Raw genomic sequence first — 12968 nt, 5'->3', positions numbered from 1 at the left:
GTAGTGAGGTTGGCCCAGGATCAGATATTGTTTCGTTCTGCTGTGCATGGGGTCGCTATGAGTCGGTTCCGACTCGATGGCACCTGACAACAGCAACAACAGGCAGATTTTTGGAATCAAAAACTAAGTTTTAACCAGATCCCCGGGAGCCTTGTGTGAGCGTTGAAGTGTGAGAAAAATGGGTTTAGGAAGGTGACTCAGACTTTTCAAAAGTAGGTCCCCATCCCTCTTTTTTTTTTTTTTTTTTTGAAACCCAATGGCTTGTGGATATACACCAAGTAGAGGGATCGCTGGGTCATAAAAAAAAAAAAATTATAGATCAATATCCTTCATGAACACAACTACAAATTCTCAACAAAATTCTAACCTGTGGAATTCTGGCACCATCTGAAACTAAGCACACTCATTGCTACAATTTAATGAACTGGACCTTTGCTTACTGATGCAGTTGTTCAAAATTTCAACCAGAATGGAAGGATTCTTTATATCAAGGAACAAGCGTGTTTTCTCAGTGCACTGGGTTGATTGTTGTTGTTAAGTGCCGTCAAGTCTGTTCCGACTTTTAGTGACCCTGTGCAGGGTTTCCAAGGAACACCTGGTGAGTTTGAACCGCCGACCTTGTGGTTCAAACTGACCTTGTGGTCCAGTGCTTTATCCCACAGAGCCACACCAAGACTCCACTGGGTTGATTGAGATGGGCAATTTAGACAGTGAACATCAAAAATGGGGGACTACAAAAGCTTTCATGAGTGTGCTTAGTTTCAGAAAGAGGTGGGTAAGGTAGAATCCCCACTGAATAGTCTTCCTCTTTTCCAGATGGATCTGGTGAAAGGGGCTGGGGGACGATGATGATAGGATTTTATTATTCAAATGTGAGTAATTGCTAGAAGGATTAATTGTGATTGTCCCAACTATAATTGTAGATGTATAAGTTAATCTTTCATTTCAGGAACACACGATACCAGGACCATCAAGAAGGAAGAACATGAGTGGAGCAAAGGGAAAGAACTTCAATGAGAAAACACTAGGGAAACAGACAGGGGGAGCACCCCATTTCTGAGAAACCTCTACCCCCTTACTGAAAATCAAATAAATATTCCTCCCCTTTATTAAGAAGTGTGGCATCCATCCTGCCTCTGGGACCGAAAATGGAAAACTGTACTTAATGCTCAAACTCCTTACTCTTAAACAGTCTGTCCACACTCACGAGGTAGACCCATTCCCACGCTTCTGGGAACATTTTATACTATAATACACTTCGTCCTTTGCTGAAGATTTTCGTCTGTTGATCTTTATCTAGCTTCAAAAGGAAGACAGGGCTTGATAGTCCTGTCTCTTCCCCACATGGAATCAGGTCTCAAGTCCAGGGCATCCCTAAGAACAGGGACATTCTCTTACATAATCACAGCATACTTACGAAGTTCAGAAAATTTAACATTGCAAATTTAATACCGTATTATCATCTAGTACACAGTACGTATTTGAATCTTGCCAACTGTCTCTATAATGTCTTTTTATGGCAGTTTTGTCTTCCACCAGGGAAGATTTATATTAAGTACCAATGCCAGGGCCCAACCCCACACCAATTAAGCAGAATCTCAGTAGGAAGATTCTATGCATGTGTTTTTTTAAGCTCAGCAGATTCTAATGTGCAGCCAGGGCTAAGCATAGGGTTGTTGATGCTGTTGGTTGCAATCCAATCAATTTAGACTCAGGGAGACCCCATATGTTACAGAGTAGAAATGCTCTATAGGGTTTGTCCTGCAGGATAATGCACTGGACCCCAAGGTTGGTTTCAACCACAAGGTCGGCAGTTCAAACTCACCAGCCACTCCTCCGAAACCTTAAACAGGGTCGCTATGACTCAGAACCGACTCGTGGCAACAATAATCTAACAGAAGCAGGTCGCTAGGTTGTTTTTCCTACAGTATTGCTGGGTGGCTTTGAATCAACAACCTTTAGGTCAGCAGTCAAGTGCATACCATTTGCACTTTGGGTTGCTAACCACAAGGTCAGCAGTTCACATCTACCAGCTGCTCCTCTGGATAATGATGTCTGTTCCCATAAAGATTTACAGTATCAGAAACCTTATATAGGGTCACTGGGAGTTGGAATGGACTCAATGGCAGTGGATTTGTTGGCTTTGTGTGTATATTTTAGGGACTTTACCAATCCAAAACTAAATCCACTGCCATCGAGTTGATTCTGACTCCTAGAACCCCTATATAGTGTTTCCATGGTTGTGAATCTTTACAGGAACAGACAGCCTCCCTCATCTTTTCCCCAAAGAGCCACGGGGTTAGGGACTTTAAGCATAATGTAACCCCCGATTATAATTTATCCAGATCCCATGTCTCCCTTCTTCTAAGTGCTAACAACATGAATTGCTTATGTGGTTCCCTAGGCCTTTCCTCACTGCCTAGCCATGCCACCTCACTAATGAAAACAAAACATTCATTTTCCATCCTGCTTTTTTTCTCCTACTGCTGTTCAGCACCAGCCCGCTTTTCTTTATGCAAAAGGAAGCCTCCAATGGTGTATACTCAGGGCGGTTGGTCTCCATAAAGCTTAGCCTAACAAGTTGGCTGCATCACCTAGAATCTCAGAAGAACGGAGCAGGAAGCAAATGCAGATGGTCAGAAAAGAACACCAGGGATAACGCAAATCAGCAAATCAATTATGGGGCGGGCCAATTTTCTCTGTGGGATTCCAACAAAGTTACTATAGCTTTTCAATACTTGTTTTCTCAAAACTAGACTGTTCTCCAATTACTTTGGCTTGGAAAGCAAGCTGCTGAGGTGTTGAGCTGCAGCAAGCTGGGGCTGCACTGAAAGGTTAGGTAGTGTGTAGATGGGGAGTGATTTAAAATCCAGCTGATTAATCCTACCAGCCAGCAGGCGTTTGCATTTCCAGAAAGACTTTGGGTCAGTCTAACAGGTCAGCATAACCGCTTCCATGTAGCTGTCCTGTTTCTATCCATTTGCACAAAAGGGAAACCTGGCAGGTCTGAGAAGGATCTGACAGAGTTCAGGATGTACAATCGTCTGGCTGCAGGACCGTTTCCAAGCCCTTCCCCCGCCCATCACCACGGTTTGTACCCCCTCCTACCCACACATCTGCCTCCCTGCCACCAAAGAAAGTGGGCTTTATTTGACAAGAGGCTGTTACAGCAGGCTGAGTTTAGATTTGTATAGATTTGTGTGTATATTCTGGAAGAAAGGTAAAGAAATGTTTGGCTTCAAAGCTGCTTTGTAAATGCCTGACACGTTGACTTGCTTTTAGAATGTACTGATATTCTTTAATATTCAAGAGAACTGGACGGCTCAGTTGTATTGCTTTAGCAGATGCATCTTTGCAGTTAGTCAATGACAAAATATTTGTGAGGGGTTAGTGTCTTTCCTCTTCACAGGAACTCAGTAATGCGCCAAATGAGATCATTCCCTCTGGCCCAGGATTCGAGAACATTCTGAATTGTGTTCATTCTGATTGGGAACTAAAGAATATGCTAGTTAACGCCAAGGTCCAAGCAGAGAACCTCACATTCGTAGACAATCATTAGCAGATTCCCTAATTAGGGCCCAGTGTGCACTGTCATTGCCATCTCTAATCATCTATTTCAACGGAGGACGCCTTGTCTTATTACAAAGCTTGGTCCCTGCCAGTAAGACAGAATGTGCTGAAATTGCTCAAGTATGTGTGAATTGCACATATCACAAATTTTCTTACAAAAAGGCCAGCCTTCAGGAAATGTTTTCATAGAATCAATACTTCACTTAGCTTCGGTTAATCTAACAAAGGATTATCTTTCCCACTGCAACTATACAAAATTAGTTCATATTCTCTCCAACCTTTAATTTTCATCCTGCAGTTAGCTGATAGATACATAAGTATATACTTCAGGCTCTATTAGTCACACTTGGGTTTATCGGGTTTAATCGTGGAATTCAGTCATATACTCACTTAACTATCCCACCTCTGAGCTGGATTCTGGTCCCTTTCTTTTCAATTGTTTTGCCATGGCCATAGTTTAGACCCAGTGCCCTCCAAGTATCCTTCTCTCCTAACATCCTGTCCCAATCTATCCTTCAAGTAAGTATACATATCCACTATTTTCAGAATGAAATCCCCAAATCCTTCATTTGGCATTCAAATCCCTAGACACTCTATTAATCAAAGGTTACTTCAACCATTCTCCAACTTATATCCAGTGCTTCAGGCAAACCATTTCAATTGCTTTTATATACACACAGTAAGGCAGCCAACAATTTTTTGTAGCACTAACTATGCACTAGGAGTCCTGGTGTGGCGCTGTGGGCTAATGTGCTGGACTGCAAAGTTGGTTTGAACTGCAAGGTCGACGGTTCAAGCTCACCAGACCTATACAGGATCGCTATTCATCAGAACCAACTCGATGGCATTTAACAACAACTATGCACTAGACCCCGTGGCAGTCACATCACATGATTATTTCATTTACTACTTCCCACAACCTGATGTCCTCGTGTGGCGCTGTGGTTTAATGCTCTGGACTGCAAAGTTGGTTCGAACTGCAAGCTTACCAGCCATGCCTTGGAAACCCTATACAGGGTCGCTATGAGTCAGAACTGACACAACAGCACTTAACAACAACAAAACAACCTGATGAGGTATGTCATAGTGCCCCCATTTTACAAATGGAGAAATAGAGACCAAGAGCCATTAAGTAAAAAGTACCCAATCAATTGTAGAGTCAGTTTTTGAAGTCAAGCAGTTTTACTCTTGTCTGCTCCCCTAACAATCTGTTGTTAAATGCTGTGCAGTCAACTTTCAACCCTTAGAGACAGTACGTCACAGAATAGAACTGCTCCCATAGGGTTTTCTAGGCCATAATCTTTATAGGCGCAGAACTACCAAGTCTTTCTCCTGCAACGGTATTGGGTGGGGTCGAACCCTCAACCTTTTGGGTACCAGTTGAGTGCTTAACCATTGTACCACCAGGGTTCTTTACCTACCCTACCTGTAGAATTTCTCCTGCATTTCCATGTCTCCATAGTTTTGTTCAAGAAGTTCTCTTCTTTGGAAACATCTCTCCTTCCTAATCCACCATGTTTGCATCCTGAAATCTTGCTCACCTCCAAGACGCCTTCCCTGAATGACCTACAATTCAACTAAAACTCATCACTCCTAGCTCTGTGTTCTCCCAGCCTTGACTCCAGCACTTAAAACTATCTTTATCTTTTAAAAAACATTTTAATGGTATTAACTGTATAATAAGAGACGAAGTTTGGCCATCCTGGCTTCCAAGGAGCACTCTGGATGTATTTCTTCTAACACAGATCTGTTTGTTCTTTTGGCAGTCTATCTTATGTTCGATATTCTCCTCCAATACCATGACTCAAAAGCGTCAATTCTTCTATGGTCTTCCTGATTCACTGTCCAGCTTTTGCATGCATAAAAGTTACTGAAAATACCACGGATTGGGTCAGGTGCACCTTAGTCCTCAAGCTGACATCTTTGCTCTTCAAACTTTAAAGAGGTCTTGTGTAGCAGATTTGCCCAATGCAATACATTGTTTGATTTCTTGACTGCTGCCTCCCTCCGTGAGTGTTGGTGGTTGATCTGAGCAAAATGAAGTCCTTGACAACTTCAATCTTTTCTCCATTTATATGAATGTTGTTTATTGGTCCAGTGGTGAGGATTTCTGTTTTCTTTACATTGAGATACAACCCATACCAAAAGCTGTGGTCTTTGATCTTCATCAGTAAGTATTTTAAGTCCTCTTCAATTTCAGCAAGCAAGTTTGTATCATCTGCATATCGCAGGTTGTTAATGAGTCTTCCTTCAATCCTGATGCCACGTATTTTTTTTTTTTTTTTACTTTTATGTGCATTTTATTTTAAGTTAAATTTACTCCCGAGCCATAAGTTTTTGTTTCTTCAGTTTCTTCTGAGATATCTTTTTCTTCTGGGCAGCCTCCTCTTCTGGTTTAGGAACAATTTGTTCCTTTTCAGTGAGAATCATCTCAATATGGCAGGGGGAGCTCATGTAGGGGTTGATCCGACCATGAGCTCTGTAAGTTCGGCGGCGCATCTTGGGAGCTTTGTTGACCTGGATATGCTCAATGACCAGAGAATCCACATCTAAACCCTTAAGTTCATCATTGCTCTCTGCAATTTTAAGCATGTGCAGCAAAAATTCAGCGCTCTTTTTGGGCCACCGATCCTGTGTCCAACCCCACTGTTTGGCCTGGGCACACCTACCAACGCCACCATTGTAACGTCGGAACGGTACACATTGCTTCTGCAAAGTGACATCTTTAAGATACTTGGTGGCTTTCCGGATATGCATACCCTTGATGGCCTGGGCAGTCTCACGGGTGTTCTTAAAATGGACCCAGAGATTTGAACCTCTGGATTTGCATGATTTTGTGGGGTTTTCTGGGTCAAGTGAGTAGCGAACCATTTTGTGAGATTACCTCGGGCTGCTTGCGGGAAGAGGAAGAGTCCCACGTATTTTTTTATATAATTCAGCTTCTTGGATTATTTGCTCAGTATACAGATTGATAATCAGTATGGTGAAAGAATACAAGCCTGGTGCACACCTTTCCTAATTTTAAAGCATTCTGTGTTTCCTTGTTCTATTCAAACAACTACGTCTTTGTCTATGTACAGGTTTCTCATGAACGCAATTAAGTGTTCTGAAATACTCATACTTCACAATGTTGTCCATAGCTTGTCATGATCCACACAATCGAAGGCTTTTACGAAGTCAATAAAGCAGAGGTAAACATCTTTCTGGTATTCTCTGCTTTCAACCAAGATCCATCTGATGTCAGCAATGGTATCCCTCGTCCCAAGTCCTCTTCTGAATTTGGCTTGAACTTCTGGAAGTTCTCTACAGCTGTTTTTTGGATTACCTTTAGTAAAACTTGACTCGCATGGTATATCAGTGATATTATCCGATGCTATTCACGTTCTATTGGATCACCTCTCTTTGGATGGGCACAAACACGTATCTCTTCCAGTCAGGTGGCCAAGTAGTTGTCTTCCAAATTTCTTGGAAAAGATGTTTGAGTGCTTCCGGTGCCGCCTCACTTTCTTGAAAGATTTCAATCTGTATTCCATCAATTCCCGGTGCCTTGTTCTTTGCCAATGACTTCAATGCACCTTAGACTTCTTCCTTCAAGATCATTGGCTCTTGATCATACGTTATCTCTTGAAATGGATGAACATTGACCTCCTTTTTTTGATACAGTGACTCTGTGTATTCCTTTCACCTTCTTTTGATGCTTTTAACATCCTTCAATATTTTGCCCATAGAATCCATCAATACCAAAAGTCAAGGCTTGCAATTTTCCTTCAGTTCCCTCAACTTGTTCTTCCCTTTTGGTTTTCAACTCCAGGTCTTTGCACAGTTTATTATAATATTTGACTTTGTCTTCTTGAGTTCACTTTTGAAATTGTCTGTTCAGCTCTTGGACTTCCTAACTTATTCCATTTGTTTTAGCATCTCTACACTGGAGAGCAAGTTTCGGAGTCTCTTATGACATCCATTTTGGTCTTTTCCTTCTTTTTTGTCTTCTTAATGACCTTTTGCTTTCTTCCTATATGATGTTCTTGATGTCATCCCACTACTCTTCTGGTCTTCAGTCTTAAGTGTCTAATGCATCAAATCCATTCTTCAGATGATATCTAAATTCAGGTGGGATATGTTCAAGGTCATAGTTTGGCCATCGAGGACTTGTTTTCATTTTCTTCAGCTTCAGCCTGAAGTTGCATATGAGCTATTGATGGTCTGTTCCACAATCTGCCCCTTGTCTTGCTTTGGCTGATAATATGGAGCTTTTCTCACTGTTTCTTTCCACAGATGTAGTCAAGTTGATTTCTGTGTATTCCATCTGTTGAGGCCCATGTGTATGGTCGTCTTTTATGGTATTTAAAAAACATATTTGCAATGAAGAAGTCATTGGTCTTGCAAAATTCGATCATGTGATCTACAGCATTATTTCTATCGCCAAGGCCATATTTTCCAACCACTGATCCTTCCTGTTTGTTTCCAATCTTTGCATTCTAATCACCAGTAATTATCAATACATCTTGATTCTGTGTTTGTTTAATTTTAGACTGAAGAAGTTGGTAGAATTCTTCAATTTCATCATCAATGGCTTTTGGTTGGTGCGTAAATTTGAATAATAGTGATATTTACTGGTCTTCCTTGTAGGCATATGGATATCATCTTATCACAGACTGTGTTGTATTTCATGACTGATCTTGAAATGTTCTTTTTGATGGTGAATGTTATACTATTCCTCTTCAATTTGTCATTCCCAGCGTAGTAAACCATGTGGTTGTCAGATTCAAAATGGCTAATACCAGTCCATTTCAGCTCACTAGTGCCTAGGATATCGATGGTTGTGTGTTACATTTCATTGCTGACAATTTCCAATTTTCCTAGATTCATACTTTTATATTCATGTTCCGATTATTAATGGATGTTTACAGCTGTTTCTCTTTATTTTGAGTTGTGACCCATCAGCAAATGAAGTTCCCGAGGGCTTTATTCCATTCACGTCATCACAGTCAACTCTAATTTGAGGAGTCAACTCTTCCCCAGTTGTATGTTGAGTGCCTTCCAACCTAAGGGGATCATCTTCTGGCACTGTGCCTGACAATATTCTTGTGCTCTTCATCATGTTTCAATATTCAATATTCTGGTGTTGACAGTGTTCCTCTATTATTTATAAGGTTTTCAATGACGAAATATTCGGAAGTAATCTGTCTTTCCTTCTTCTTAGTCTGTCTTCTTCTGGATGCTAAGCTGAAACCTGTCCACTGTGGGTGGCCCTGCTGGTATTTAAAATGACTGTGGCCCCTTTGGTTGGTTGATGATGCATGTAGGGGATTGTAACAATGACAATGAAACGATATACGATAAGATGAATGTAAAACTAATGTTCTCCCATTTAAACTATCATATAATCCACAATAAAACATTAAAAAAAAGTAAATGAGAGAAGCAGAAAAGCCAGACCTCAAAATAATAATAATAATAAAAATGCCCACGCCATACCTTCCAGAATCACAAGCAACACACATTCACCACAGTGCGACAAACAGACGGACAAGTGGTTTAACCATTTTTAAAATGTACCCTTCAGTGGCATTTACCACATTCATCCTGTTATACAACCATCACCATTCACCACTTGTTCTTAGGTGTCACCGACTCTGTACCAACTCATAGTGACACTGTGCACAACAGAGCTAAACACTGCCAAGTCCTGCACCAACCTCACAGTCATTGCTATATTTGAGCCCATTGATGCTGTCACTGTGCCAATCCATCTCGTTGGGGGTCTTCCTCTTTTTCTCTGACCCTCCACCTTACCAAACATGATATCCTTCTCCAGGGAGTGGTCCCTTCTGATAATATGTCCAAAAAATGAGAGACAAAGTCTGGCCGTTCTGGCTTCCAAGGAGCCCTCTGGCTGTACCTCTTCCAACACAGATCTTTTTGTTCTTTTAGCATGGTACTTTCTATACTCTCCTCCAACACCATAACTCAAATGCATCAATTCTTCTACAATCTTGCGTATTCATTACCCAACGTTCACATGAATATGAGTTTTGAAAACACCATGACTTGGGGCAGATGTACCTTAGTCCTTAAACTGACATCTTTGTGCTTAATCACTTTGAAGAGGATAGTGGTGAGTTTTTCTTTTTTTTTGTTTTTGCTAAAGAAAAATTCACCACTATCCATTTTCAAATAGAATTCAAACTAAAAATCCCAAACCAAACCAATTGCCAATGATGTGATTCCATCACACAGCAACCCTACATAGGATTTCAGAGAATGTAAATCTTTTATGGAAACAGAACGCCTCATTTTCTCCCTTGAAGTTACTTGGAAGCTTTGAACTCCCAGCCTTGTGGTTAGTAGTTCAGTGCTTATAATACAATGCTATAAGGGTTCCTTTGCAATAGAACTCAGTACCCCTTAAATATCCCATCCCCTCCTCCTCCCAAGCTCCAGGAAACAACGAAGGAAGATACTTCCTGCCTCTATGAATTTATCCTGTATGGGATCATAATAATATTTGTCCTTTTGTGAATGACTTTATTCCACTCAGCATAAAGTTTTCATGGTTCTGATACATTTCTCTTCAGTATTGAGATATACACAATATTCCACTGTGTGTGTATATACCACACTGTTTATTAATTCATGCGTTGATACAGTTTCAGTTGTTTCTACCTTTTGGCTATTGTAAACAATGTTGCAATGAATACGGAAGTACAAGTACCTGTTTGACTCCCTGCCTTCAGTTATTTTCAGTAAATACACCTAGGAGGAGAACTACTGGACCATAGGTTTAATTTTCTCAAGAACCACTAAAATGCTTTCCATAGTGGTTACACCATTTACAAATCTTACCAGCAATTCCAGTTTCTCCACATTCTCATTAACACTTGTTAGTTTACATTTTCCTGATAATAGTCATCCTAGCTGTTATTAAGGAGTCCTGGTGTGGCACTGTAAGGATAAGCAAAAGATAGTCAGCACAAACTCACCAACTGGTCCTCGGTAAACCTATACCAGGTCCCTGTGAGTCAGAAACAACTTGACTGTACTTAGTAACAACAGCAACAGTGGCTATTAATGATCTTTTATATGTAATTGCCTATACTGTTGCAGGACAGTGCACTGGACTGCAAGATCACTTTGAGCCACAGGTCGGCAATTCAAACCCACCAGTCGCTCCTCAAAAACACTGAACAGACTCACTATGAGTCAGAACTGACTCAACAGCACTTAACAACAATAACAATATATATAAGTACCCCTGACAGTATAATGGGTTATGCATTGGGCAGCTAACAACAAGGTCAGCAGGTTAAGCCTGCACTGAGGAAGAAAGATGGGCTTTCTGATGCCATAAAGATTTACAGCTTGGAAACCCTATACAGTTGGAACAGACTCGATGGCACACCACCATACATATAATGTGAAATTGTATCTCACTATGGGTTTTGTGTGTGTGTGTGTGTGTTTGTGTATTTCCCCAATGAATAATAAGTCCTGATATGGTGCTGTAGAATAAATACTGGACTGCTAACTGCAAGGTCAGCGGTTCAAATCCACCAGCTGCTCCTTGGAAACCTTATACAGGGCAGCCATGACAGTATACATTTATTTAACAAGCTCTGATAGCACAGTGGATTGAGTTGCTAACCGAAAGTCAAAAATTCAAACCCATGAGTCACTCTGTGGAAGAAAGCTGAGGGGGGCAGTTTGCTACTGTAAAGATTTACAGACTCATAAGCCCTATGGAGCAATTCTACTCTGTCCTACAGGGTCACTGTGAATTGAAATCAATTCAATGGCAATAGGCTTTGGTATCCTGGACAAACATTGACTTGGTCTACCTCAGGGTAGTATTGGTGAGAGTTAGAGAGTCATAAAGCAAAAGTTTTTCTTCACCTTTCTCGATGGCAATGAGTTTATATTTATGTTTCCTCTTCCTGCTCACTTCTTTGCTGTCATAGGAAAATTGAGCGTAGTACCACTGGTGGTAGTCATCGTGGTGTCACCAAGTCGGTTGTAACTTATAGTGATCCTGTATATGTTTTCCAAGGTTGTAAATCTTTACAGGAGCAGAAAGTCTCATCTTTCTCTCACGGAGAACTTGGTAGATTGGAACTACTGACATTGCAGATAGCAGCCCAACTCGTAATTCACTGGGCTAGCAGGGCTCCTTTTAGTGTCACCGTTGTTTTTAAGTGCCGTCGAGTCGGTTCCTACTCTTAGTGTCCCTGTATAAGAGTGGCTCATGAGTTTGAACCAATGACCTTATGGTTCAAACCAACCTTGCAATCCAGTGCTTTATCACATAGCGCCACACCAGGACTCCACTAGGATCCTGTAATATTGAAGCCAATAAAGTACCAGTCAGGGATATAGTAGAAGTGTGCAATGGATTAGATGATCTTTCAGCTTCCTCCCAACTTGGAGGTACTATAACCCTGGGTGTTGGTTTCTTTGAGGACAAGCACTGCCCACCCACACACAAAACAAAGCAGAGTAGCTAACATGTCTCTGGGAACTGCTAAATTGACAAAACTGCTTTATGTCTGATGCAGGCAAGGATTAACACAAATAAGCTACATTCTTTCCCTCCCGGACTCTGAATGTCTCTCCATCACTGTCACGTGTATTTGAAGATGATACTGCTACGCAGCCTCAAGGGCTTCTGAGCCCCTGCAATCCTTTCCTTGTTCCTTCTCTATGGAGACTACCGCTCACTTGGCTGTGTGAGTTGATGATCAGAGTACATATTGATGCCTACAACACTTTCAGTTTGGATCAATGGTTTTCAAACTTGAGTGTGCATCAGAATTAACTAGTTGTTGTTGTTAAGTGCCATTGAGTCAGTTCTAACTCATAGCAAAGTTGTATAGGGTTTTCCAAGAAGCAGCTGGAAGTTTTGAACTGCCAGCCTTGTGGTTAGCAGTCCCGTGCTTATCCCTACCGCACCACATCGAGACTTCAACTTGGGTATATCTCACATGAATTCAGAGAGCATTTCAAGAGAAGAATCACCTAAAGGGCTGCCAGAAGAACCAATAGATCCGTTCTGGAAGAAGTGCAGCCAGAGTGCTCCTTGGAGGCCAAGATGGCTAAACTTCATCTCTCATACTTCAGACATATTTTCAGGAGGGACCAGTCACTAGAGAAGGATATTGTATTTGGTAAAGTGGAGGGTCAGAGAAAAAGAGGAAGACTCCAAATGAGATGGATTGGCAAAGTGGCAGCATCAATGGACTCAAGTGTGGCAACAGTAGTGAGGTTGGCCCAGGATTGGGCAGTGTTTCGTTCTGCTATGCATAAGGTCGCTACCGACTCGATGGCACCTAACAACAACAACAACAAAGGGCTTATTAAAGTACGCATTGCTAGGCCCCACTGCCAGTAGGTCTAGGATGTTG

The 12968-nt window shown here is 41.4% G+C and overlaps 2 protein-coding genes across 2 annotated transcripts in view; both read right to left on the bottom strand.

The window, feature by feature from the left end:
• Nucleotides 1–12968, bottom strand: part of PAK3 (p21 protein (Cdc42/Rac)-activated kinase 3) — a 384476-nt gene that overhangs the window by 289774 nt on the left and 81734 nt on the right. The gene's annotated exons all lie outside the window — the stretch shown is intronic.
• On the bottom strand, nucleotides 5852–6451 carry LOC102813118 (60S ribosomal protein L17-like). The gene has a single exon (XM_006873249.1). It carries the CDS (start codon nucleotides 6439–6441, stop codon nucleotides 5887–5889), a length of 555 nt encoding a protein of 184 aa, XP_006873311.1. The 5' UTR covers nucleotides 6442–6451; the 3' UTR covers nucleotides 5852–5886.

This window comes from Chrysochloris asiatica, unplaced genomic scaffold (assembly GCF_000296735.1).
Source record: "Chrysochloris asiatica unplaced genomic scaffold, ChrAsi1.0 scaffold00231, whole genome shotgun sequence".
NCBI classification, from domain to species: Eukaryota; Metazoa; Chordata; class Mammalia; order Afrosoricida; family Chrysochloridae; genus Chrysochloris; species Chrysochloris asiatica.
The sequence above is the reverse complement of the archived record's forward strand: the minus strand, read 5'-3'. Positions and strand labels throughout refer to the sequence as shown.